At 42.9% G+C, this 27,630-nt stretch overlaps 1 protein-coding gene across 2 annotated transcripts in view; it reads left to right on the plus strand.

The window, feature by feature from the left end:
- The first annotated feature begins 215 nt into the window (after positions 1-215).
- Positions 216-27,630, plus strand: part of MYOZ1 (myozenin 1) — a 61,517-nt gene continuing 34,102 nt past the window's right edge. The window contains exons 1-3 of one of the 2 annotated variants that reach the window (XM_068258050.1): positions 216-430; positions 9,129-9,170; positions 25,831-25,927. In XM_068258050.1, the coding sequence (XP_068114151.1) occupies positions 25,858-25,927 (70 nt within the window). In that variant the 5' untranslated portion in view covers positions 216-430; positions 9,129-9,170; positions 25,831-25,857. The remainder of the gene's footprint in view (positions 431-9,128; positions 9,171-25,830; positions 25,928-27,630) is intronic. The other variant, XM_068258049.1, reaches the window with a different exon arrangement.

Genomic DNA, 27,630 nt, shown 5'->3' on the forward strand with positions numbered 1-27,630 from the left:
CAATAAAATAATTCACAAATATACTAGACAAAGTATAGCTGGATGGGGATGATTTGCACTGAGGCTTAATAAGCTAAGATTTAATTGACTTGAGAGGACTGCTGAGTTCCACCTTTTCCCTTCCCTCTTCTGTGCTCTTGCCATCTGAGATCCCCCTTACTCCTTTTACTATTAATAAACTCCAGGATGCCACTACAAGCAACATCCAAGAGTCAAATATACTGCACTTTGCATCAGCACTTTGTGCTGTGCAGACACCACCGTGCACACGTCCTTCTTTCTGCTGCTGCTACTCTGAAAAACAGGAACCCCACGAACCAAGCCTCAAAACTCTACAAAGAAGGACCTTCACATTAGTGCAATTATTTGCAGGCACAGAAGTTTAATACAACTGACCCTAAAGTTGACCAACTGCACTAACTACACTAAGGTAAGATTCAGATTCAGTGTTTTCAGCAAATATCAGAAAAATCTGAAACAATTTAAGAGGAAAGGTTGTTTTCTTTTCTTTTTGGCTATGTAAGAACATAACATGGAAATAAACACAATTATTTATAAGTGCTGAAATGCTTAGGCTGAAATTGAAGCTCTCTGCAAGGGAATACTGCTGAGCCTGCAAGGCAGACTTCTCGAGTATGAGATGAATATAGAAAGCAGCCAAATGCTCCTTGGGTAACGTAAGATCCCTTCAGAGACTTTTACTAGGCTGGCTTTGCAGGCTGTACCTTAGACCTTTTAATGTTCTGTTGAAAATCACTTCTTGTCCCCTCTTGCTTTTGTAACGAAGCCAAATATGCCAGTTTATTTACATCACTTTGACCTGTTTGTTTTACTCAACAGTCAAGTCTTTGTGATTGGTCAATTAAATGGCCAATAAGAATTGTTTTTAGGAGCCACATTATTGCAAATAGCTTCTTTTTAATAAAATAATTTCAGATAAGTATTTTAAGAACACAAATCCCTCTCTGTCAAGTAACTGATTTTTTATGTGATTATTTTTGGTTGTTTCACAATTTCTTCTTAATACATAAAACACATACATAGTATTTTGAGTATTTTGTTTTATTCATTAGTACCTTAAAACTGGGAAAGGCCAATTGTAACTCATAGGAGTTTCTTTTTTTGCCTATGTTTCCATACTAGTAACAATGCAACATCTAATGACTTTCTTTGTATGGCCATAGAGTTGACGTTCAAGCAGTATAGTATTTCTGGCTTCCATTGGGGTCCTGGCAGGGCAGTAACATTTAATATGGGTTATCCTGCCTCTGACATTTTCTTTCAGAGGATCATGTTGTTGTCATTAGAAAATCTGTAATCCATAAAGTTTTTGTGTATACCTCTTGTATCGCAAACTATTACTGTCCTTGTTTATTTATGAATGTATTTGGACTGATAGTGGTAAATAGGCCTGTGAATAGTTCAGATTTCTACATATCGAGGCCTAGAAAAACAAATATTTATTTCCTTTCAGGGTGCAATATTCTCCAATAGTGGATCATAATTCTGTTTTATGAGTTGTCAGGATCAGGAAGCCATATTTAATGCCCAAATAAAACATTTCAAACATCATGGCAGCAAGTGCTGCTGAGGTCTCCAGTGACATTTTAAACCACGTGTGTGACAAGCATGACGTTTATGTGGTACAGCATTGATTAAAAATACCCAATGTGTTTGTCCTGCTTGTACTTGCCGTGTTACTGAGTACTGGGAGATCTGCGCAAGGTTTGTGTTGGCAAGTAGAAGATTAGTTTGTAGCATGGAATTAAGTCACACATTTTTTATTTTACATCAGCTAAATAGAGTTGTTGCCATGAGTTCCTCTAAAGCTAGCCATGCACATTTTGTTACAAATGATCAATTTCAAGCATATTTTATTACTGCATTGAAATGTAATTATAACACAGATTTTGATTGTCTGATGCATCATTTTTAGCATGAGATTTGGAGGAAAAGAAAACCAGGATGGGTCAGGCAGTGTCTCAGGCAAGGACTACACAGAATTGTATTGCATTGTGCGCTGAATACATTTGCAGAGTGGTGATTTGACCAATGTCACAGGTTCTGCATGGCAGATTGATCATTACTCTCAGATTGGTATTGCAACTGGAAAGTATTGCTCATTTACCTGATCAGGCCATTATAATTTATGCTTATTTAAAACATGGTACATGTTGTACTAGATTCTGTAAATTTAAGTGTAAATAAATAGATTCTGAATATTGCTCAGGAAATGGATTTTTTTTAAATCATTCTTATTTGACCATTAGAGGCAGGCTGTGCTTTGCTGAAATGTAGCAACTTCACAGACCCTATAATTAAGATAGAGTAATACCATTTTGAGTATGACATAAACGGGATTCCACTGAAATTGTGCACATAAAGGGGTCAATGTCACCTGAAAATGTATTTTGTAAATGCTTCTGATGACAGTTTTGTTTAGCTATGATCACTGTACAGGTAATCTCTTTGGCTTTCTTACAGATGGCAAATTCTATTCTAAAGAGATGTGTGTGTGTGTGTGTGTGTGTGTGTGTGTGTGTGTGTGTGTGTGTGTGTGTGTGTGTGTGTGTGTGTGTGTGTGTTAGTCTTTAGCTCACAGTGCTCCCCCCCCTCTTCACCCAAAAAGAGAAATCTAGTGTATGCAAATGCAGGTTTAGCTAGCCAACAAGGAGACTTATTTCACCTGTCACCTAACTCTTAGGCCTCTTTTACACTTAATCAGTTGCTCTCAGTTATAACAAAGAAAACTGATTTTCAAAGTAATGCCCATGCTCTCCTATGGCACAGTTCCCACGTTTTAACTGAAGTCTTTTTCACAATGCACTGGTATGGAAAAACGCGTACCAAAGCATATTAACGTATACTAACGCACACTAACGCACACCAACGCATTAAGTGTAAAAGGGCCCTAACTGAAGCAAAGATCACAGTTTCACGAAACTGGAAGTGCACTGGAAGCCGCAAATAGCCATCAAGGCTAAAAAACTGTTGCTTTCCCTCCTACTCAAATCAGGTCAAATCCTTACGCTGGTCACACACTGCTCAATCCAATTGTAAAATGTTGCTAAATCTAAATACTAAAATGGTATATATAAACTCTGATCAAGCGATAATTCATTTCCTAATCCTTAATTTGTTGGCATGGTAGCAAAACAAACACCCAGATGTAGAATCGGATTGCCAGGATTGTTACCAACCTATAATTAAATATTTTGAGTGTGTATTTAGTAATCCAACAGGCAAATCAAGAGTTTCTTAACCACCTAAGTCTATCTGGATGGATATATCCATCCAGATAGACTGTGTAGCGCCTGCTGCCTGAGGCGCGCAATCGCGCACGCTCCCGCCGCCTACCGTTAGCCCCCCGATCACTGAATGGGAATATAGTTCCCATTCACCGATATAAGTACCCCGCAGAAAAAACGGCAGTCTCTTATCAGAGGCCGCAGTCTTTCTGCAAAAAAAAAGTTTCCCGTCCTCTTTCTTGTTCCTGGAAGCGTGATCGTTCGCTTCCAGGACTTTTTGACTGTGGCCATCTTGTGGCCAAATATTAAACTACACTCACATACATTTTTTTAATTAAATAATTACATCATATTACATTTAAAATTAGCTGTTTACCTCCCACACCAAAAAATTACCCGAATACATTTTTTAATAAAAAAAATCTAAAAAAAATTACAATAAAAAAAAACAACAACATAAATAGTTATTTAAGGGTCTGAGGTTTTTAAATATGCATGTCAAGAGAGTATATGTTATATTTTTTTAAATAATAAGCTCGTAAATAGTGATGGACGCAAATTGAAAAAAATGCACCTTTATTTCTAAATAAAATATGGGTGCCATAAATTGTGATAGGGACAGCATTTAAATGGTATAATAACCGGGACAAATGGGCAAATAAAATACATGAGTTTTAACTACGGTAGCATGTGTTAATTTCAAACTATAATGGCCAAAAACTGAGAAATAATGATTTTTTTCAATTTCTTTCTTAATCTTCCTGTTAAAACGGATTTAGAAAAAAATAATTCTTAGCAAAATGTACCACCCAAAGAATGTCTAATTAGTGGCAGAAAAAAACAAGTAGTTATAAAGTTATTGGCGAATGAATGGGAGGTGAAAGTTGCTTGAATGCATAAGGTGAACAACACTGTAGGCTGAAGTGGATAATTAATACCAAATTCCCTTTCTCTGTGAAGGTCAGTGAGTAGTTGTCATATCCCCCGAAACTTATAAAGGTTTAGAGAATGAGCAATGGGGTTACTGCTTGTGAGTGGCATAATGGCAATGCGGTGTATAAGACCACTGGAAATCTAGATTTAAAGCCTGAATGTAGATTTAAAAAACAAATGAACAAAATGCGCTTATATATATTGTCTGTGTAAAAATATGCAACATCCATCTTTAATAGTGATTATTTATGGACAAATAAAGACATGATTACATGGCTGTATACTGTTTAATTTGGCAATGGACTAAAGACAGTAGTTTAGTTCCAGGACCAAGGGCCCAAGTGCAAAGTTTACACTGACCCTCCCCTCCTCAGAAACTCTATGTAAAATTATTGCATGATACAGACCAGCAAACAACCACTGTTTGAAAGATATATGAGCAGAAGAAAAATAATGGTTTAGTAATGATTACCCGTATTAAAAGTACAGGGGGGTCATTACCACCCACCAGTGGGTAGAATGCGAGTACAGGTACTGAGAATATGAAATGAATACAGTCCAGAAGTCTATGGGCACATAAATGAGACTATAATGAGACTTAAATCAGATCTTTCAATACATACCATACCTATGTCAAGGAGCTGGTAAATTGGATACTACAAAAACACTGGTAGAGGCGCCCTTTATGATATGATACTACTTGATGTTGTATATATGAGAAGTGTAATTTCTTACCTTCTGAGAAAAACAAATCATCATTTAATGAAAAAAGTCATGTTTATTCATGTACGTTAGGCAACAGGTTTCATGGGTTTTGGCCCACTTCCTCAGGTCAATACAAGTGCCTGTGGAACTTTTGGTCAGGAACGTGAGTGCCTAACAAGTGTGCAAAGAAATGGGCTGGTGGCACTATGTGTGAAAGGCAATGGTGACATGCAATGGCAGAGAAAGCTATGGGTGGCATAAATGCAGCAACAATATTTGTTTTAACTGAGTCATATGAACAGATTTAGTAGTGGAGGGGCCTCTGGGAAAGACAGCCCTCTATTGGGGGCAGCTTTAGACATTATACTGAGAGGCACCTGGCTGGAAGCACAGGCCTACTGTGCCTCATACAAAATGTAGCCCTGGCTATAGATATAAAGCAATTGGCCTGTCTGACCAACTGTAATGTGATATAGTGGTAGATATCTTGACTGAAATTAGATCATCTATAAATTATTGCTGTATTAGGTGGTCTATGTCATATTTAGTCATATGTATACCAGAAGTGGAGCTCGATACTTATAGTAGATCATTGTTTTATTAACTTTGATTTCTAATCTTTGAGGACATCATTTTTCTTTGAATTCGAGCAGCTGAGGATGGAACTATTAGAAGAAAAAAGAAAGAATCAGCAATAAAGAAGAATGGTTGTTTGCTTACTTTACAATGATAAATAAATGTATATAGATAGAAAGGACCTGACAATATCTGAAATTTAAAATTCCAGCTGCAGATAATTTGCATGAATTAGCAGATGACATCATCAGAACCATCAGAAGACATATGAAACCCAAGGATGGCCTGGTGGAATACAGCTATGCCAGGGTCAAAAAAGAAAGCCAGACGCAAAGAGACTGGAATTGTAGATGCTTAGAGCAGCCTTACAACCCGAGCAAGTCATGATGCAGTGTCCACATGTATTGCCTACATTTTCCAGGTTGTTGTTTTTTAACTAGCACCACTGTAGTCTTGCAAGGCGTCCTACTGTTTAAAAGTCTTCTGTTACCGGTAAGTTCTGGGAACATCAGAGTAGCCATGTGACTGCCTGGTCAAGTCTTCCTGAATCTACCCATTGCATCAACCATGCAGCCTCTCAATTTGCAAAATAGAGAATTGGCACAGGACATTTTCAAGTGAGGAGAGTCTGCAGTCCTGTCTGTGACAGTCCATTAGCAATGCTTACTAGTCAGGAATGGTACTGGATAGAGGAGCCCAAGATTTATAAAATGATTAAAAAACATTTTAAATTAAGGCAAGTGTTGGTCTTACCTTAAAGGGACTCCGAGCACCTGTCATGGGCATGCCTTTAAGATTCCGACCAGTACTACAAAGTACTTAAAGATGCATACCTTTCTGTAGCTTGTGCTCTCCTCTTTCATTTGATGCCTTAAACGCCGTTCTACACCAAATAGTTTGCGTTCGTTTTAAATTTAAAAATTGCGGCTGCCATCTTGGCTAAGTTATAACTTCGGGGTCACCTCTGTCTTCTCTATTAGAGAAGTGCATCACTGAATGAAGCAGGAAGAGGAAGTGACACGCATGGCCATTGTAAGAGGCTCCTCCAGAGGGGTCACAGCATGACTTTGTTGGAAGTCATCCGGCTTAAAGGCATGCCCATGAGAGGTGCTCGGAGTCCCTTCAAAAGATACACTCAAAGGTGATTAAATAATTTTTCTAAAAAGCACAAGTTTGGACAACATGTTTGACAATCCTAAGACCGCTTCTTCAGGTCAACGTTGCGTTCCATTCCATAGAGTTTCTAAGCTAGAAGCACTAGACTGGACTCCCGTTGTTCCTCTCTTTTTCTTTCCTTTCACCTTGTTGTAGAGGCTTCCTAGACAGGTTAAGCAGTTTAAATGGTATCCGTAGTGGCAATTAAAATACGATAAACATGTATATGTACAGACTCAGTTTTACATAGAACTAAACTGTAATTATTTGTAGATAAAGTAGAGTACAATACTAATAAATTAATTATTTATAGACTACAAAATATCAGAAAATCCATATATATACCAATAATATTTATAACTTCTGTAAAACAATTATCAATATCAAAAATACACCAATATAAGAAGGGTTCTCAAAATTAAAAAATCAACAATTATCACATCAATATTGCTCCAATATAATATAAGAAGTATTCCCAAATTAATCAAAAATTTGTAAATAGACAAGACATAGAACATTTACAGTAAGTGGCCCAAAATTTGAGACCCTTATTATCAGAAAGTAAACCAGCTCAACGGTAACAAAGAGTGATGTAACAACACAGAGTTGCTTATATAATGAACGCTCAGCTTTGTACAACGTAGTTATCACAGAAGTTAATGTCAGAATGGGTAAGAGGAAAAATGTAAGTGACTTTGAACGAGGGCTGATCGTCGGTACAAGAGGAGCTGGTGATAACATCTCTGAAAAGACGACTCTTTTAAAATGTTCTCGCTCAACAGTCTTGTTAGAGAGTGGCAGTTGAGTAATAAAAAAACTTCAAGCAATAAGGACTATTCTGGTCGAAAAAGGCTGGTAAACAAGAGAGATAAAAGGCGAGTAGCAGGCATAGTGCGCAGCAACTGAAGGGCAACAACGCAACAAATTACAGCTGTATTCAATGCAGGTGCATCACAAAACATACAACATACTAGAAGACGGACTGTGCAAAGGATGTGTGCATCTGGGGCTGTAGGGAGAAAGAGACCTGCAGGAACCACCCGTATCATTTTACCAAAATTCTTCTTATCAAGCAGAGTCAGGCAGTGTGACTTCATAGAGATAAAGTAAAGGTGTGTTACTTATGTTAACCTGGAGGAGGACTGCATTTAAAACATAACTTTTATTAGTGCAATAAAAATCAAGGGAAAAGCAACTATTGATAGGTGCTACAATAGTATCAATAATAAGATGGGATAATAAGACTGTAGGACTACTATAAGCCCTAAATATACAGATATGCCAACTCCTTGTTGGTTATGCATCAATAAGGTTCTTGATACATACAAACAATTTTCTGCTGATTACTCTTGAAAATCCTTAAGCAGTCGGGGTAAAGTGATTGATAGATCAGGAACCTGCCCAGTCTTTTTCAGGCCCTTGGCTGCTTAAATACACATACAAGTTGATGACATATAACTAAATAAACCCTCCACCAAACCTACATGTTTCACTTCCTCAAAGCGAAGCTTCGTCAGGGGATGAAGTGCTTACTGACAAAGTGCCAGTGCTAGGTCAACAAGTACCTTACATATACATTTCAAATATCAAAAACAAAAAAAGCCTGTTAGCCATAAATCAGCAGCCTAAAAAATAAAAAAAATCCCCATTGATTTTTATTGCTCTAATAAAAGTCATGTTTTAAATGTAGTCCTCCTCCAGGTTAACATATAAGTGTTGAATTGAGAAATCAGGTAGTGTGTATAATTACAGTGGAGGAGACAGCCCCTTGTCGTTACAGGCATAGGGCCGCCGTAAGTGCCCCACAAGCCCCATTTGACACGGTGAGTCCAACCTAGCGGAGAGTCATTCTGTGTCAGGGAACGGGGGCTTCTGTAGCTACCATTCTTCAGTGTGTTATACTGGTGGATATCATGGGCTGTGATTTAACCTCTTGACGACCAGCTAACACCGATTGGCGTAAACTGGTCGTCTGCGGGTTTCCATGGAAATGGCCGCTCGTTTGAGCGGCCTTTCCATGTCCGTTCACGGAGGCTGTCTCCGTGAACAGCCGGAGAGCCGCCGATCGCGGCTCACCGGCAAAATGTAAACACGCGGGGAAGAAATCTCCGCTGTTTACATCATACGGCGCTGCTGCAGAGAGGGACGAAGCCTAGAAAATGCTGCGGAGGGGGGCTTTGAAGAGCCCCCCCCCGCAAAGCGCAGAGAGCCGTTGGCGATCAGACCCCCCCAGCAGGACATCCCCCTAGTGGGGAAAAAAGGGGGTAAGTCTGATCGCCCTGGCATAATCCTGATCTGTGCTGCGGGCTGGAGAGCCCACGCAGCACAGATCAGACAGAAATCCACTGGTCGGCAAGTGGTTAAAGGGACCTGGCACCTATCCATGAACACTTATTGATAAATGTTGCATATTTATATATGGATTATTACAAATTTATTTTAATAAGGTTTATGACTTTTTCCCATTGAGCACAATATACTGGCATCTACAATCTCAGCTATTTTTCTTAGGCGAAGCACCCTGAAAGTCTATTGCGAGCCACTACAGGAGAGGTGAGATATGGGAGTCACCACCCCTTGTTGTGCTTTTTATCTCATGTGAATTAGACTGTGCGCAAGAATGTACTCCATCCAAAAGAAACAATTTGTTGAAGTACATCAATGTCTTAAAAAAGATCTTGTGGCATCATTAACAAAAAAAAATAAAGAAACTAGCGCTGTCATAAGTACAAGTAGGTGAACTGGTATAGCTTCTAGGTGAGTTTTCTTTACCATGAAAAAGGTTATGGGGAAAAGAGAACATAATGTATGTCCAAAAAAACAAGTTGTGTGGTCACTTTTTTAGTGCATTAGAAAAATTAAGTGCATACTCAGACAAACATCTAGTAAAAATATCTGACAGATCTGTCAAAATATTTAAAAACAATATGGCCGGCCCACGCTGTAAGCCATTCACACACCACCTATCACTGCCTGCTAAGGATGATCTGCTAGACTAAACCTACTGGCTATGAGCAACAGTCCTGAGAACTGGTAACTTGGGGTGCAGTCCTCCAATGCTTATAAGACGTAAATGGTATCAAGCATAAGTCAGGTTGAAGGGACAATGATGCCTGAAGCTCGTAACGTATATGTACATTCATCAAACACTTGCCACCGCTGTAATCCCAGCAACATCCGTAATATCCCAGAGGAGTGTCCAGATCACAACTCAATCGCAGTTGTGTCAATATAAGACTCCTGGATACGGAGCATGCCACAACAGAGCGTGTGCAAGAGCAAGCAACGCAGCGTATTTAAGCACAGGGCATAGCAGCCCAAAAGGCACCTAAGCTATTGCTGTAAAGCAGAAATTTCTCACCCATCCGCTCGACACCTCTTCTTGTATAGGCTCAGGATGTTAATAAGTCCATGTGCAGGGCTTACTCTCAGAGCCGCACTCCACTGAGCACAAGGTAGATGGCACACTACGGATCCCCGTATGCTGCTAGACCCTGTTGCGTGCTGATACAGGTGGCATGGACAGCGTTGTGACGTGGTACCCGGAAGGAAACGCCTACATGTTTCGCTTGCTCCAATCCCAAGCTTATTTCTTTACCAGTCAAGAAACTATTAAGTGTACACCACTTAATCTCAAAAGAATTGTTTGGCTAAGTCCGAATGTTTTATGGGGACAACAAATGAGAAACAAACATACATAATCTAAACCCCGGTACTCTCCACCCGACGGGTCCTGCGATGTCCCCTTGACGACGATCATCAAGCGACGCTTCTTCCTGCTGGTGGGTTTGCATGACATCACGTGACGCTGCACATCAGGAGCGAATGAGACTTCAAGCGATCACAGTACTTTGGGCGGGAGTTATCGGGGATCTTAGCGATCCGATAAAGAGAGTTCACGTGGTTGTGTGACTGTAATCACATTGCGATTTCGCATAAACGACCAATCGGCGCTCCAAAAATTGTCGGCCATCTGGAAAATCGTGACGTGGGTGCATCGCTTCACAGCGATGCATGAATGAAAAGAAGACTCTTAAGGCTAATGGACCACTGCTTAGATATTGAATAGCCAGGAAAGAAAGACATACCGGTAGTTTTGTAATTAATATATTTGCACATATATGTAATCAACATGAGACTACTTCTGTTTTTTTTCTCTGCAAAGTTCTGGACATTTCCATGGCAGCCATATATCTAGATGCATTAGATCTGGATTACCTTACATGTGAAAAAATGCTAGGTTGTAAGCATCAGACCATTCGAGACTAAGGATAAAGCAAATGTAAATGCATATACACATGCTAGACTGTTTTCTGCAAAGGCGGCCGATCAGGGCAGTTTCGGCCAAGAATCTAGCATGTCCTCTGTGGTCTGTCCAGATCGCTTCATGAACTGGCATGCCACATCCTTAAAGAGGAACTTTAACCCAGGATTGATCACAATCAGTAGGCGATACTCCCCTTTCCCCCGATAAATCTTTATCTTTTCTCGAATAGATCTTTAGGGACATCTCTATGGCTGGTATTGTGGTGTAACCCCTCTCACAGTGTGATGTCAGGGCCATGGTCCTTGTTTCATTGTATTGTTGCATTGTAGGAAATAACGACTGTTTCCAACTGCAAAGCAAGCATTATCTTCCTCTGTGAACTCTCAGTAAAGGAACATTCTTCAGAGCTCACCTGACAGGACTAAAGATGTCACCACCTGTGATAAATTTTAGAATGTAAATCAGGGAGGAATAATCTTGCAGTGGGCAAACACCTACTAAATAATTAAGTGCATTTTGCAAAATATAAGCATTTTTATTCATTGTATTTTCACTACAGTTCCTCTTTAACCTCCCTAGCGTTCTGGACGAGCTTAGCTCGTCCAGAGACGCTAGAGGGCACCGATCAGGCCCCGCTGGGCCGATTTTGATAAATTTTTTTGTCAAACACGCAGCTAGCACTTTGCTAGCTGCGTGTTTGCCCCGATCGCCGCCGCTCGCAGCCGATTTGCCGCTACCCTTCACAAAAGAGGGCCCCCCCGCAGACCCCGTGCGCAGTCTGGCCAATCGCCGCCAGGCTGCACTTTGGGGTGGATCGGGCGTTGATGACGTCACTCCGGTCGTCGCCATGGCGACAGGGGAAGCCCTAAAGGAGATCCCGTTCAGAACGGGATTTCCTGATGGGTGTGATCGCCGGCGGCGATCAGAAGGGTGGGAGGGAGAGAGCAGGAAGGGGAGAATCATGTAGCTAGCGCTAGGCTAGCTACATGATGAGAAACAAAAAATCGGGCGAAAAAAACCCCAGCAGGTTAACCAGCAGGTTAAGCAGTTCACCCCCAAGGGTTTTTACCCTAACGGACCACAGCAATTTTCACCTGTCAGTGCTCCTCCCTTTTATTCCCTAATAACTTTATTACTACTTATTACAAGAAAATGATCTATACCTCATTTTTTTCGCCACTAATTAGGCTTTCTGTGGGTAGTACATTATGGAAAAAAAATCATTATTTCTCAGTTTCAAGCCTCTATAGTTATAAAATTAAACGTTCTCCTGAGGATAAAACAGACACATTTTATTTGCCCAGTTGTCACGATTATTAAACCGTTTAAATGATGTCCCTATCACAATGTATGGCAACAATATATTATTTTGAAATATAGGTGTTATTTTTCTGTTTTGTTTTTCTTTTGTCCGGTCCATAATTACAAGTCCCTATGTAGTAAGGCGAAAGTAATTTTCCATCATAAAATATAGATTAAAAAACCTGAGCCCCTAAGGCAACTATTTATGTATTTTTTTTAAACTGATTTTTTGTGAGTTTTTTTTTATCGGGGGGGGGGGGGGGGGGGCGGCTTTGGTAGTGCAAGTTATTAATGTTATTAGTATTGTATAAGTATTTATGTGTCTGTATGTGTAATTTTACTTTTTGGCCACAAGATGGCGTTCGTGAACACTTTCCCGTTATAGGAAGTGTTCACTTTTTTTTTCTACATTTAAATACAATGTGACTGCTTCCTGTTTTATGAATGGACTTGGCCGTTGATCAAGGTCACGTCCATTCATTGCAGGCATTGCGATTGGGTAGAGGACCACTCGGTCCTCTTCCCCAATCGCTCAACACGGAATCCGGCCGGGAACAGCGGCGGGAGTGGCACACATGCGGAGCAGCGGCGGGAACACGTGACGTATAAAAAGGTCATGTTGCCGTTAACAGGCTAAAACATGACGTTTTAATACGTTAGAATGCCGTTAAATGGTTCAGTGACAGTTTGTGGCAAAATCTATTGTTCCCCTCCTCCCGGCAGCTGCTCTATTGTGCTTCTCCTCTACCCACAACAGCAGACACCTCCTTCTGCTATAGCAGAACGAGGCAATCTGTACAGTATCAAGTATTATCCTAGCAACACTCGCATACTTAGGTAATGCAGGTGGCGCTAATGGCAGTCTTACTATAGGGACTATGTCTGTTACATTGCGCTGGCCATACAATTGTGTGGACATATTCACATCACTGTATTGTAATCTATCATGTTATCTAAATGTGCATTTTTGGACAACTTGACTGAAAGTGTGTGTGCTCCATAGTAATTTACCCTACTATGAGATACCAGGCACATTTTAATGTCTGTTGTATTATAAGTGTCTTAACAGGGGTCTCCAACCTCTTAGCCACGGCCCACTGGTGGGCCGCAGGCTGCTCTGAGCTGGGCCATGTCATCTGTCATCACAGTGCAGAGAGAAGTGTCACTGAAGTTTAACGGAAGTTTAATAGTGGAATGAAAGCTGTGTGAATTGTGCGCCCACTCCTACACTGCGCTCTCTTGTCTCTACCTCGGCCCGGCCCTGCCCCATAGACTTTGTACACAATGTAAAGGCCCCTAAGGATAGACCAGTCTTGAGAATCCCATCGAAAGAGGCTGCAATTTTCCTACAAATTCTCTTGCTTTTTCTGTAGACAGAACATGTTTTATGAGAGTGGAGGCTTTACACTGGCTTTGGTAGGAAATCTTCAACCATATAAGCTGCTACCAGGACTGCTAATTCATTGAGATCAACACAGAAAGACAGAAAATCAACACTGAATCTTCCCGTATTGAATCTTCTCTGAAAGGCCCTGTAGTTAAGTATAGCTCACTTGCCATGCACCCTAATTACTTTCTACCCAAAACAAACTAATGGGTGGCATTTTACGATTTCTAAATATTTAATTGTAGCTTTCAGCAACGTAAGCTAAATATTTAATTCTTGAATAGCTAAGAAATGTTTTAACATTTTCTCCATTTATGCAAAAAACATCAATGAAAAATCTTTGTTAAATAGTTCATCGCATTTCAAATGTTGCTAAGAAATGGCCAAAATGTGAAGCTGTTCTGTACTTTCCTTGGGTTATTTTGATTAGTTTAGTTTAAATTTATCTCAAATTAGGATAAGTAGCTCAGCCAAACACAAAACCCCACAAAACTTTGTCACTATGCAGAAATATTCATGAGTATCTTTAAGGGCCCTTTTCCACTACGGCGTTTGCGATGGCTGAATCGCAAAAACGCAAACCGCTAGTGATTTTCAAATCGCAACGGTTTGCTTTTTAACATAGGAATCACGGTAGGCCATTTCCACTACCGCGATTCGATTTTTACTCAATCGCGATTGTGCCGCGGAACGATTATTGCCGCGATTTTGCTATGCAGTGCATAGCATAGCAAATTCGCGCTCGCAAACGTCGGGTAATCGCCGCGAAATTTAGCACTTTAGCTGAATCGCAATCGCTAGTGTTCAGCGCAAACGCTAGTGATTGCTAGTGGAAAAGGGCCCTAACAGACCTTCTGCTTTCCTGTAGAGAGGAGCATCGGCAGCTGGCATTAAAGAACACCTGAAGAGATAGACATATGGAGGCTGCCATAATTATTTCCATTTAACAATACCAGTTGTTGGCCATGGTACTCATCTTTCTGGTATCAGTAGTGTCTGAACCCAACACCTGATACCAGCATGTGGGTAATCCAGTCAGAGATCTCTGATCTGCATGCTTGTTCAGGGTCCATGGATAAAAATATTAGAGGCCAAGGATCAGCAGGACAGCCAGGTCCAAATCCCTCTCACTTCATGTGAGCTTAAAAAAAAGTAATGTAATAGTTTAATTGATATGTACACAGTGTTCATTTTGCTTTGGATTCCATTAGATTGTACCTTAAAGGGAACCTTAAAGCAGAATATAACTCTGCATTTCAACTTTGCTCTAAAACATTATTTACAGCATATTATATGCAACCAGCATTTTTTTTTTTTTACTACACCAGCATTGGAATGGTTACACACAGAGCTTTAAAGTTCCATGGAGAGAAAAGCTGCAGCAGCCGAAGTTTAGATAGATACATTTAAGTAAACACAATGTAACTTGTGAGGAATGTGACTCACTCTCTCTGACTGTGCAGGAGCTGGAGGACAGCCAAAGAGTGTGTAACATTCACCACTGGTTACATTGGCCTCAATTCACTAAGCTTTATCAAACACTTTATCAAACGTTTGATAATTTACCTCATGGTTAAAATCTAATTTTGAATTCACTAAGGTGTTATAGATTTATTGAATGTTTTATTGCTAAAACGTTCAATAAATCTATAACACCGTAGTGAATTCAAAATTAGATTTTACCCATGAGGTAAATTATCAAACGTTTGATAAAGTGTTTGGTAAAGCTTAGTGAATTGAGGCCATTGTGTTTACTTAAATGTATCTATCTAAACTTCGCATGCGACAGCATGTCTCTCCATGGAACTTTAAAGCTTTGTGTGTAACCCTTCCAATGCTGGTCTAGTAAAAAAAAAAATGCTGGTTGCATATAATATGCTGTAAATAATGTTTTAGAGCAAAGTTGAAATGCAGGGTTATATTCCGCTTTAACTGAGAGGGAAATGGATGTTTCCTTTTAAACAATACTAATTGCCTGTCAGTCCTGCTGATCTCTTTGCTTGCAGCAGTGGCTGAATCACACACCTGAAACAAGCATGCAGCTAATCCAGTCTGACTTCAGTCAGAGCACCTGATCTCCATGCTTATTGAGGGGCTGTGGCTAAAAGTAATAGAGACGCAGGATCAGCAGGAGAGTCAGGCAACTGGTATTATTTTAAAAGGAAAAATCCATATCCTTCTCAGTTTAGGTTCCCTTTAAGTTCCTTTTTGGACATTTTTAATCTACAATTTCAGTGTTATTCCATAGTCCCTTGTCTGTCTTAAGGTAGCCATACACTGGTCGATTTGCCATCAGATTCAACCAACAGATAGATCCCTCTCTCATCGAATGATGAGAGGGATCGTATGGCTGCCTTTACTGCAAACAGATTGTGAATCGATTTCAGCATGAAACCGATCATAATCTGTGGCGCTGCCGCTGCTGCCGCCACCTGCCCGCCAGCTATACATTACCTGTTCCGGCCGGCGCGACTCCCACGGTCTCCACTGTCTTCTTCTCCGTGTTGGTCTCTGGTCTGGCTGGCTTGCTTCACTGACCTTCCTGTCCAGGGGAAGTTTAAACAGTAGAGGGCGCTCTACTGTTTAAACTTCCTGCCGGGACAGGAAGTTCAGTGAAGCTGCAGCCCTGGAGCCCGGAGCGGAGAAGAAGACAGCGGAGACCGGGGGAGTCGCGCCGGCCGGAACAGGTAATGTATCTCCGCTGTATTGCGTCGGTCGTCAGGCATACGAACGCCGCTATTGACGCACTCCCGACCCGTCGGCGATTGAAAAAAATCTTCCGCATGGACGGATCTACGGGATTCGATGGGAACGATTTATTTCAGACGGAAATCGATCGTTCTGTCAGCATTGCGCGACGATTTCACAGCAGATTCGATCACAGTGATCGAATCTGCTGTATATCGGCGGGAAAATCATTAGGTGTATGGGCCCCTTTATGTTAATAGCCTCAGTCTATTGTGGCAATACAGTACTAAGCAAACTGTATTGAAGAAGCATACTTTCTTATTCAATTCACTTTTTTTAATTAAGTTTTCTCCTAGTCCTATGATATAATGTTTCATCTTCTCTTTAAAATAACTTTTCAACACTTTGAAATTAAAAAAAGTACCACAAAGTGGGTGAAGAAGTACTAAAAATTGTTGTGAGCATTTTCTTGCTTGCTGTTGGTTGAAAGGGCACTTTATTGACCATGTGTGAAAATATCCCATAAGAGAGAACTCAGGAGAAAAAATGAATTGCATTGTCTTGATTTAAAGCCCTGGTCCCGCCTTCCATTTTTAATGCATATGACAGCCAGCAAATTTGAATGAAATAGCGATGCATAACGTTTTTTTGCATTGCACATCTGTAGTTTTTGCTGTTAATATACTGAAGTTACCTGTCTAGCTTCTGGAAGGCTGTATCCAATAGGTCTCTATGCCAAGATGAGTGGACGTTCTTTTCCCAACACAAAGCACATCCCCTGGCCCAGCCTATTTCCTTCCAGTGCTGAGAGAGATTAAGGGTCTGTTTTCACTACACGCAGATTGGATGCAGAAAAACTGTCTCCAATGAAAGCCTATGGGCCTGTTTACACTAAACGCGATTTTTCTGATGCAGATTTTCCCATAGGCATTCATTGGAGTCAGTTTTTCTGCTTACATTCTGCATCCAATCTGCGTGCATTGGAAACAGGCCCTAATTGTTTAACCAGGATTACAACTATGGAGAAATAATGAGTACTTACTGACACCCTACCCTACTTGCAATTGGTGTAGTAACCATTTCCCTCTAAGCCCCTTTTTCTTAAAGGGACTCCGAGCACCTCTCCTGGGTATACCTTTAAAGAGACTCTGACCAGTACTGCAAAGTACTTTATGATGCATACTGTAGCTTGTGCTCTCCTATTTCATTTGATGCATGAATCGCCGTTCTACACCAAATAGTTTTCGTTCCATTTCAATTTAAAAATTGCGGCTGCCATCTTGGCTATGTTATAACTTCCGGGGCACCCCTGTCTTCTCTGCTAGAGATGTGCATCACTGAATGAAGCAGGAAGAGGAAGTGACACGCATGGCCATTGCAAGAGGCTCCTCCAGAGGGGTCATAGCATGACTTTGTTGGAAGTCGTCTGGCTTAAAGGCATGCCCATGAGAGGTGCTTGGAGTCCCTTTAACCTTTTTTTTGTTGTTGTTTTTAATAAACACACTGTTGAAGATATGGGGACATTGAATGCTTTATTACACACTGAGTAGAGAGGAAATGATGAGACTTTGCAGAACTGTAGTGCTACAGTGTCTGCCACAAAGAGTAAATATCTCTTAGTATCACAGAGGAGATGGGCAGGATCTGCATTGTGCTCACAGCCAGGAAAGGACTAGCTGGTGCCCCTAACAGCTACTCCCTGACCACTTCAAGTGCGTGATGATGAGATAGGGGAGGAGTTTGGACAGTTTACATATTGCTATTTAGTCCAATAAAGCTCCCTCTCATGTTTATGCAGGAATCTAGATTTCAAATGTAATGCAATGTAAAAATGGTTTAGGTGCAGTCATAATATATTGCACACAATGGCCCCAATTCAATTATTTTTTTTCTATGTTGTATCCAATTTGATATTTTACCCCCCTTTTTTAAAGAGGAGCTGTCAGCCATAGTATCTCAGAAACCCCCCCACATATAAGTAGATAAATACTTGCTCTACTTACATAACATATGTATTGCACTGTTCACGTTTGATTTTAGTGATTTTTCTACAGTAAAAAAAAAGAGAAAATCCTTCTTAGCATTTCCCATTTTAAGTGTGGCTATTTTGAAGCCAATCCTGACATCATTTCCTCCCTTACTCTCCTCTGCCTGATTTGCCCGCTGTAAACAATAGCGGAGCCACCGCCACGCAGGGCAGCGTGGCGGCGGCCTCCGCATCCCAGCCGGCGGTTTCCGTTCAGCTCACGGAACCGCCGGCACAGAGCAGGGCGGCGCCGCCGCCACTAGCGACACGGAGACGGGTCCCACAGTGCGGCCAGCGGAGTTTGGGACGCGGGCGCGCGTGGACTCGGGGCCTGGCCTCTCGGATGTTCTGAGGCAGAGGGTCACACGCGCGCGCAAGGAGACAGAACTCTTACCTCCTACGTAGGAGGGTCAGCTAATTCTCCTGTCAGCTGACATCAGGAGAGTCCCTGATTGGTTGGGCTCTGGGGTGGAGCTGAGTAGCTCTCTAGCTACAAATACAACTTGCCTGTCAGTGGCAAGTTGTCTGCTGTCATGAATACACACTCTGTGTTAGTGCTCAGACCTTGCAGTGCAGTTCCCTGGTGTTGATACTAAGGATTTCACACCTTAGCTTAGGATTATTGTTGTATATTTATCTGTGTTTTGACCATTGCTATCCATGACTACTCTATCTCTTGCTGATCTTGTACCTTTGCCTATCTGATTCTTGTTGCCGACCTCTGCCTGTCTAACGATTACTCTCTGCCTTCCGCTCCTGTACTGCCGCTGTCATCTCTGTTGCCGAACACTTGCCTGTCTGACCTTTCTCCCTTCAGTGGAACGTCTCCCACTGGAGGGTTATCTCTGAGGCTTGCCTCTCCGAGACGCCTGCCCCAAGCAGACGATTACTGCTGGGGGTCGAGATTCCTCACTCAGCCTGGTTAGAGGATCTCACTCACGGGGTTCCCATTCAGAGGTAACCACACCTCTGAGGAATTGCCGTGTGGTGGATATTTCCACACTTCTGTGATAATACTGTCTTTATTGTGTTCTTTTGCTGGTGTCCAGAGGTTAGCAATATATCGGATTATCGGTGATACTGCAGATCATCAATAATCGGGTATATATCTGCATTCTTGGTGATACTGCAGATCGCCAATAATCAGATTCTCTCTGCGTGCTGACACCGATCCTGACAGAACAGCAGACCATTGGTATGGAAGCACTACGCAGTCAGATCGAGACTCTAACCACCTCGCTTAATAACCTCATCGAGGTGGTTAATACTACAGACTCAGATCAACCAGTTGGCTGGGTCTGTACGGGTCTTGCAGACGACTGTGGCCACAGTGCAATCCCCTCCGGTCACAGATCTCCGCATGTCAGTGCCTGAAAAGTTTTCAGGGCAAAGATCTGACTTCCAGAATTTTCGTAACCGAGTGTTATCTTATTTTGAATTACGACCCACCCAGTCAGGTTCTGAGCAGCAAAGGGTGACTTTTATTAAGACCCTATTGTCCGGGGATTCGCAAACCTGGGCATATGGTCTTCCACCCGAAGATACGGCTCTCACGTCAGTTGAGGAATTTTTCAAATCAATGGCTATAATTTATGATGATCCGGATGCCTCGATCACTGCCGAGAGGAAGCTCAAGACTCTCAGGCAGGGTCGAGACACGGTTGAGGTTTACGCAGCAGAATTCAGAAAGTGGGCTGTGTCATCTAGGTGGGGATCTTACGCCTTGTTAGATTGTTTTCTGTCAGGCCTATCAGACTCGGTTTCTGAATTAATGTTGGGACACCCAGAGCTCAAGTCCGTGGACGACGCCATTTATTTGGCGATACGGGCGGACCGCAGATTGCGCTATCAGCGCCAATCAAGAGGCAGAAATGCAGTGAGAGGTTTTTCTCATGCGTCCTCATCGCCTGCTCCTTCTACCGACGAACCGATGCAAATCGGACATTCTCGGTTGACTCGAGCCGAGAAAGAGCGTAGAAGGGCAGAGAACCTTTGTCTATATTGTGCAGAGCAGGGTCATATTGCTCAAAATTGCCCTAGGAAATCGGGAAACGCTGCTGTCTAGGTGTAGTTAGAGGTAATACCCTAGACGCACAGAACTTACCTCTAAATCAGAATAATCGGTTACTTCTCCCGTGTTCCATTTCCTGGGGGAATTCCATAGTTTGTACTGAAGCTTTTGTGGATTCAGGGTCCGCAACCAATTTTATTGATTATGATTTTGTGAAGGGACTGGGGGTTCCCTTACAACCCTTAGACCGACAGATAGTCGTCACCGCAGTAGATGACTCCCCTCTACAGTGTAGATCACCTATCTCTCAGACCCCAAGGTTGTCATGTACAGCAGGGGTTCTACATAAGGAGAGCCTTCAGTTCCTTGTTTTGCGCATGGCAACCTCCACTGTTATTCTTGGTATGCCCTGGTTACAGCTCCATTCCCCACAGATAGATTGGGCCTCAGGTCAGTTACTCAGCTGGTCACCTTAGTGCCATACCCATTGTTTGGGGAGGGTTGCCATATGTGCTGCCAAGGTAGAGGTCAAGGGGATACCCACACAGTACGCTGAGTTTGCAGATGTGTTTTGTCCTAAATCCGCTGATAAACTCCCACCACATCGGAGTTTCAATTGTCCTATCGACCTAAGAGCTGGTTGTATGCCTCCTAAGGGTCATCTCTATAATCTCTCCGGTCCGGAGAAACAGGCAATGCGGGAGTACATTACTGAGAACGTGGCAAAGGGGTTCATCCGCCCTTCTCGGTCACCGGCCGGGGTGGGGTTTTTTTTCGTTAAAAAAAAAGATGGTGGTCTTAGACCCTGTATTGACTACCGAGGTCTAAACAAGATCACCATACAGAATCGTTATCCATTACCTCTGATAGACGATCTCTTTGGCCAGATTACCAATGCCACGATTTTTTCAAAATTAGACTTACGTGGGGCATACAATCTGGTACGCATGAGGGCTGGTGACAAGTGGAAGACGGCCTTCAATACACCCGACGGGCATTACGAGTATCTAGTTATGCTCTTCGGGTTGTGTAACACCCCCAGCCGTCTTCCAGGACTTGATAAACGAGGTTTTCAGGGAGGTGTTGGGGAGGTTTGTCGTGGTATATCTCGATGACATACTGATTTTCTCCCCAAACCTCGTGGAACATTGCAAACATGTCAAACACGTGTTGAGGAGGTTGAGACAAAATCTACTGTATGCAAAACTAGAGAAGTGCCTCTTTGAGGTCACTCGAATTCCTTTTCTGGGTTACATCATCTCAACGTCAGGACTCTCTATGGACCCAGAAAAGGTTTCGGCTGTCCTAGAGTGGCCGCAACCGGTGGGCTTGAAGGCACTGCAGAGATTCCTTGGTTTTGCTAATTACTACCGGAGATTTATTAAGGGATTCTCTTCGGTAGTAGCCCCTCTGACTAGCCTAACCAAGAAAGGGGCTGACCCTTACCAGTGGTCATCGGAGGCCCAGGCCGCATTCAGTACCCTGAAGAAACTGTTTTGCTCGGCACCCATACTGAGACATGTCAACATCACTCTTTCCTTCATAGTAGAAGTAGATGCCTCAGAGATCGGGGTGGGGGCTGTGCTGTCTCAGCGCTTGGGTCTGCAGGGCAAGACACATCCTTGTGCCTATTTCTCACGCAGGTTCTCTCCTGCTGAGAGAAACTACGATGTGGGCAACAGGGAACTGTTGGCCATCAAGTTAGCCTTCCAGGAATGGCGCCATTGGCTGGAGGGTGCAGAACACACCATTACTGTATACACTGACCATAAGAACCTGGAGTACATTGAAGGGGCTAAGAGGCTCACTCCTCGTCAGGCCCGCTGGTCCCTATTTTTCTCGCGTTTTAGATTTGTTATCACATACACTCCAGGTTCCAAGAATGTTAAGGCAGATGCTCTTTCGAGATGTTTCGAGCCTGAGACTACTCAGTTGACATCGCCAGAGGGTATCCTACCCTCCAAGCTGGTCTTAGCTGCCATGGACACCTGGGAGGATCGGGCAGCTACACTAGCTACTTACCAGTTAGATACCCCGGAAGGGAAACCGGAAGGGGTTCTCTTTGTGCCGCTTCCTTTCCGATTACAGATCATGCAGTTATTCCATACCCATAAGAACGCAGGTCACCCAGGGGTCGCTCGCACTCTGGATCTGCTCACTAGGTGTGTGTGGTGGCCTTCATTGGCCTCAGATTGTAAGGAATTTGTGAGGGAGTGTGTTGTCTGCTCCAGGAGTAAGCCTTCCCGCCTGGCTCCGGTGGGCACCCTACAATCTCTGCCAGTGCCAAATGAACCGTGGACCCATCTTTCCATGGACTTCATTGGCAAGCTCCCCAGGTCCGAGGGCATGACAGTCATTTGGGTAATCGTAGACAGGTTCAGTAAAATGGCACACTTTGTTCCACTTAAAGGATTTCCCTCAGCCCAGGAATTGGCCGACCTCTTCATACAACATATCTTGCAGTTACATGGTATCCCGGACGATGTGGTTTCAGATAGAGGAGTCCAATTTGTATCAAAATTCTGGAGGGCCTTTTGCCATACGTTGGGGATGAACCTGTCTTTTTCATCAGGGTATCACCCACAAACTAATGGGCAGACCGAGAGGGTTAATCAAGCCCTGGAGCAGTTCCTGAGATGCTATGTAGCGGATGCACAAACCGATTGGGTTAGGTTTTTACCCTTCGCGGAGTTTGCACACAACAACCTGAAAGGTGCGTCAACAGGGTTGTCCCCTTTTCAGGTTGTGTCAGGAAAATCCCCTAAGTTTTCCCCATTTCCGGTGTGTTCCTCGCCCTTCCCGGCCCTGGAGGATTAGCAGAGGACTTTAAGGGAACTTTGGGGACAAGTGAAGAAGAATTTGGGAGTGGCCTTTCAGAGACAAAAAAGACAGGCCGACAAAAGACGCTCTGTCGAATGGCACTTTTCTCAAGGAGACAAGGTGTGGGTGTCAACCAGACATTTGGCAGTCAGACAACCGTCACCGTCACCAAATTGGGTCCCAGGTTCATAGGGCCTTATCCGGTGGTCAAGAGGATCAAAGATGTCTCTTATGTCATTGATCTTCCTGCCAGCATGAGATGTGGCAGATCATTCCACGTCCCACCACTGAAGCCGGCAGTGTATGTGGATTCCTCTCCCCCCCCCCCCCCCCCCCCTGTGGTAATAGAGGGCCAGACGGAGTATGAAGTTGAAAAGATCTTGGATTCTCGCCTGGTGCAGAATTCAGTGCAGTATCTGGTCCATTGGAAAGGGTACGGTGTGGAGGAAAGGTCCTGGGTTCCAGAGGATCGCATGCATGCTGAGAGGTTGAGAAAGAAGTTTCATCAATTACATCCTGAGAAACCGTGTAGGAAGTGTCCGGAGTCCACTCCTCAAAGGGGGGGTACTGTAAACAATAGCGGAGCCGCCACCACACAGGGCAGCGTGGCCACTAGCGACAATGCGGCGGGTCCCACAGTGCGGCCAGCGGAGTTTGGGACGTGGGCGCGCGTGGACTTGGGCCCTGGCCTCTCGGATGTTCTGAGACAGAGGGTCACACACAAGGAGACAGGACTCTTACCTCCTACGTAGGAGGGTCAGCTGATTCTCCTGTCAGCTGACATCAGGAGAGTCCCTGATTGGTTGGGCTCTGGGGTGGAGCTGAGTAGCTCTCTAGCTACAAATACAACTTGCCTGTCAGTGGCAAGTTGTCTGCTGTCGTGAATACACACTCTGTGTTAGCGCTCAGACCTTAGTGCAGTTCCCAGGTGTTGATACTATGGATTTCACACCTTAGCTTAGGATTATTGTTGTATATTTATCTGTGTTTTGACCATTGCTATCCCTGACTACTCTATCTCTTGCTGATCTTGTACCTTTGCCTATCTGATTCTTGTTGCCGACCTCTGCCTGTCTAACGATTACTCTCTGCCTTCCGCTCCTGTACTGCCGCCGCCATCTCTGTTGCCGAACACTTGCCTGTCTGACCTTTCTCCCTTCAGTGGAACGTCTCCCACTGGAGGGTTATCTCTGAGGCTTGCCTCTCCGAGACTCCTGCCCCAAGCAGACGATTACTGCTGGGGGTCGAGATTCCTCACTCAGCCTGGTTAGAGGATCTCACTCACGGGGTTCCCATTCAGAGGTAACCACACCTCTGAGGAATGGCCGTGTGGTGGATATTTCCACACTTCCGTGATAATACTGTCTTTATTGTGTTCTTTTGCTGGTGTCCAGAGGTTAGCAATATATCGGATTATCGGTGATACTGCAGATCATCAATAATCGGGTATATATCTGCATTCTTGGTGATACTGCAGATCGCCAATAATCAGATTCTCTCTGCGTGCTGACACCGATCCTGACACCCGCCCTTCATTATAGAAAGTGCATTGTCTCAGTATGAGAAATATTGGCCAATCAGAGAAGAACAGAGCTGTGGGAGGGGAAAACAGGAGGGAAAGAAGCTTCAGCCAATCAGGCTGCATTAGTTAAGTCTGATGGGAAGAAGAAAAGCAAAAAAGGACAACCCAGCATGCCCCGCAACTTTCTTTTTGTGTACCAAATTTTGTGTGTACCAAATAAGAGTCAGGTAAACTGGGGAATGATCATTTATCAACAAGAAAAGTAACAGTGATTTTAACTTTTGGATTGCAAGGTTAGCATCCTTATTACTTGTTTACCAGATCAAAATAAATAATTTATTTTTTATTTTATGCCCGACAGTTACACTTTGAACAGAAGATAAAAAAAAATTATCTCCTAGGAGAAAACTTAGGAGAAAAAGTGAATTGAATAAGGGCCAAATGTTTTATAAGGATAAGCCTAAACTATGCTTGATAAATTATTACTTCCATGTGAGTTAATACAGAAAGTTGAATAAGGCCAGCCTCCTGCCACATGAAACCTGTGTTTATGTGATGTTTCCCAATGTAGATGCCAACAAACGAATATTTGGGCCACTTTAACTACTTAACAACCGCGTCACGTAAAGGGGCGTGACCGCGGCGGCAGCTCCAAGACCGCCTAACGCCAATTAACATCAAAGAAATCCCCTTTGTTTACATGCGTACAGCACTGCGGTCTCCAGCAGCGATGTACGAGATTGGCGATCCCCGGCCTCTGATTGGCCGGGGATCGCTGTCCTCTCATAGGCTGATGCCTATGAAAGGCGGAACAGGACAGATCACCATCCTGTTCAATACAGAATCTTGGAGGGGAGGAAGGAAGCGGAGGGAGGAGGGAGGGAGAGAGAAACAGCCTCATACAGGCTGAAGAAAATAAAAAACTGCCACAGCGATCGGACACCTCTGGCGGTAAGTCCCCTTAGGGACAAAACAAGGAGGTGAGTCCAATTGCTGGGCTCCATAGCTGGGCTGTGCAGGAGGCTGTAAAAACTGCACAGCCCAGCTTAGAAAAAAAGAGCCTGGTTTGGAGGGGGGGGGGGAGGGGTTAAGCCTGGGGACCTTAAGTGGTTAAACAGTATTATTATCTGTGCATTGTTATTCTTTCTCTTAAATTTACTTTGCTAATCATTCATCATTTTTTTCCATAGTGAAACCCAGAGCCAAGCCTCTGAGTTATGCCATTGTCAGGAACTCCAGCACCAAACAAGAGGAAAAAGTCCACAAAAATCATCATGGAAATAAACAGTAAGTAAATGTAAAGCTAAATACTAAATGTGTATTTTACATTCCTGCATAGAGATGTGGAATTGAATTGTTTCTCCTTTTATATTTCTCTTGGCTATCCCTTTATTAGCTGTAATGAAGTAATGAGCATTCCTTTGTGGCTGCAGGGCTGAGGCCCTGTCATTATGTCATCTTCATATCATTGTTATCCTTCATGGTAGAGCTTCTTTAGATTTTGTCATCACCATCGAGATGTCAAAACACATGAACACATGAAATGTGTTGAAAAGATAGGGCAAGTCACCGTCATCCAATCATTTCTGCTCATCCTGCTCACTGTATACACAAGCTTCCAGGTACCCCCACACAGGAAATAGGGAATATTGTTCAGCCTCAACCTAGCCCATAATTGAGGGCAGTGGCAACATTATTTTCTTATATTGTTTCATGCTAAATTTAATGTTACAGGACACATTGTGCCCTTTTACTTGCAGTAATATTAATTTTGTCCCCATATTTTCATTAGAGTGGGGAGAAAGCTTGTATTTTCAACATTCAAGCCCCCCTTCCCATGCATCTCTCCTTTGAGACTACAGTTTTTTGAGTACATTATAAAGTACATGTATCCTTAGAAAGCTAAGGAAGCTTCCATGTTGACCTTCTACAAAATGCTACTTTCTTGCTGTGATGCTATTTCCATCATCTGGAAATAGTGCTTTCTGGGGTGCTCTCCTGGAATTAGTATGACAATGAGAAAATTGGGAGGAAAGGTGGAACATCTGATCTACATATATGGCTATAAGGATGTCTAGAGACACAAATTCAGAATTACAGCTTAGAAACTAGCACTTTTTTTTTTAAGGGAGATCAACATGGTGGCCACCTCTATGTATAGCACAGGCTCAATAGTAGTACATTTAGGGAGACCCTTAAACTGTACCAGTACTGATTAAAAGAAAAAGTTTTATACATACCTGGTGCTTCCTCCAGCCCCATCCGCTTGGATCGTTCCCACGCCGCCGTCCTCCGCTGTCTGCAGCTCTGGTACCAGGTCCTGTCACTTCTGCCAGTCAGGACCAGTCTATGCAGGAGAAGTGTGCCCTCTATGTATCTCTCTAGTGGCTGGCCCCGACTGACAGAAGTGATGGGACCAGGTACCGGAGCTGCAGACAGCAGAGGACAGCGGCGTGGGAACGATCCAAGCGGATGGGGCTGGAGGAAGCCCCAGGTATGTATAAAACTTTTTTCTTTTAATTAGCTCTGGGTACCTTTATGGTACCCATACATTTTAAAAATGTTCCTCATCAATTCCAGTCAGATTTGATCAATGTGATGGAATCTGCTAGAAATCTATGCCCCAACATGTCAGATTGATATAATTTCTGCGGTAGATTAATGGCCAGTAGCACTGCAATGTACCGATCAGTGCAACGCTGTGGTTCAAAAGATATTCAATAGATTTCATGCTGAAATCTACTCTTTCTGATCATATTCAGATCAGAGAGGGAGCTATCTTTTCGGTACATTGAGTGGCAATCTATAAATGTATGGGTATCTTTAGTGCCAGCTTGAACACTATATCACAATAGTTAGAGAAAAAAAGAGTAGTAGCAAGCCACAAGCGGTACAAAAATATAGCGCATTTATTTATGGTGTATAACCAAAAATACAAATAGTTGTAAATCGCTCATACATACACAATTTTAAAGTAATACTATGCAGAT

Source organism: Hyperolius riggenbachi, chromosome 10 (assembly GCF_040937935.1).
Source record: "Hyperolius riggenbachi isolate aHypRig1 chromosome 10, aHypRig1.pri, whole genome shotgun sequence".
Classification (NCBI taxonomy): Eukaryota; Metazoa; Chordata; class Amphibia; order Anura; family Hyperoliidae; genus Hyperolius; species Hyperolius riggenbachi.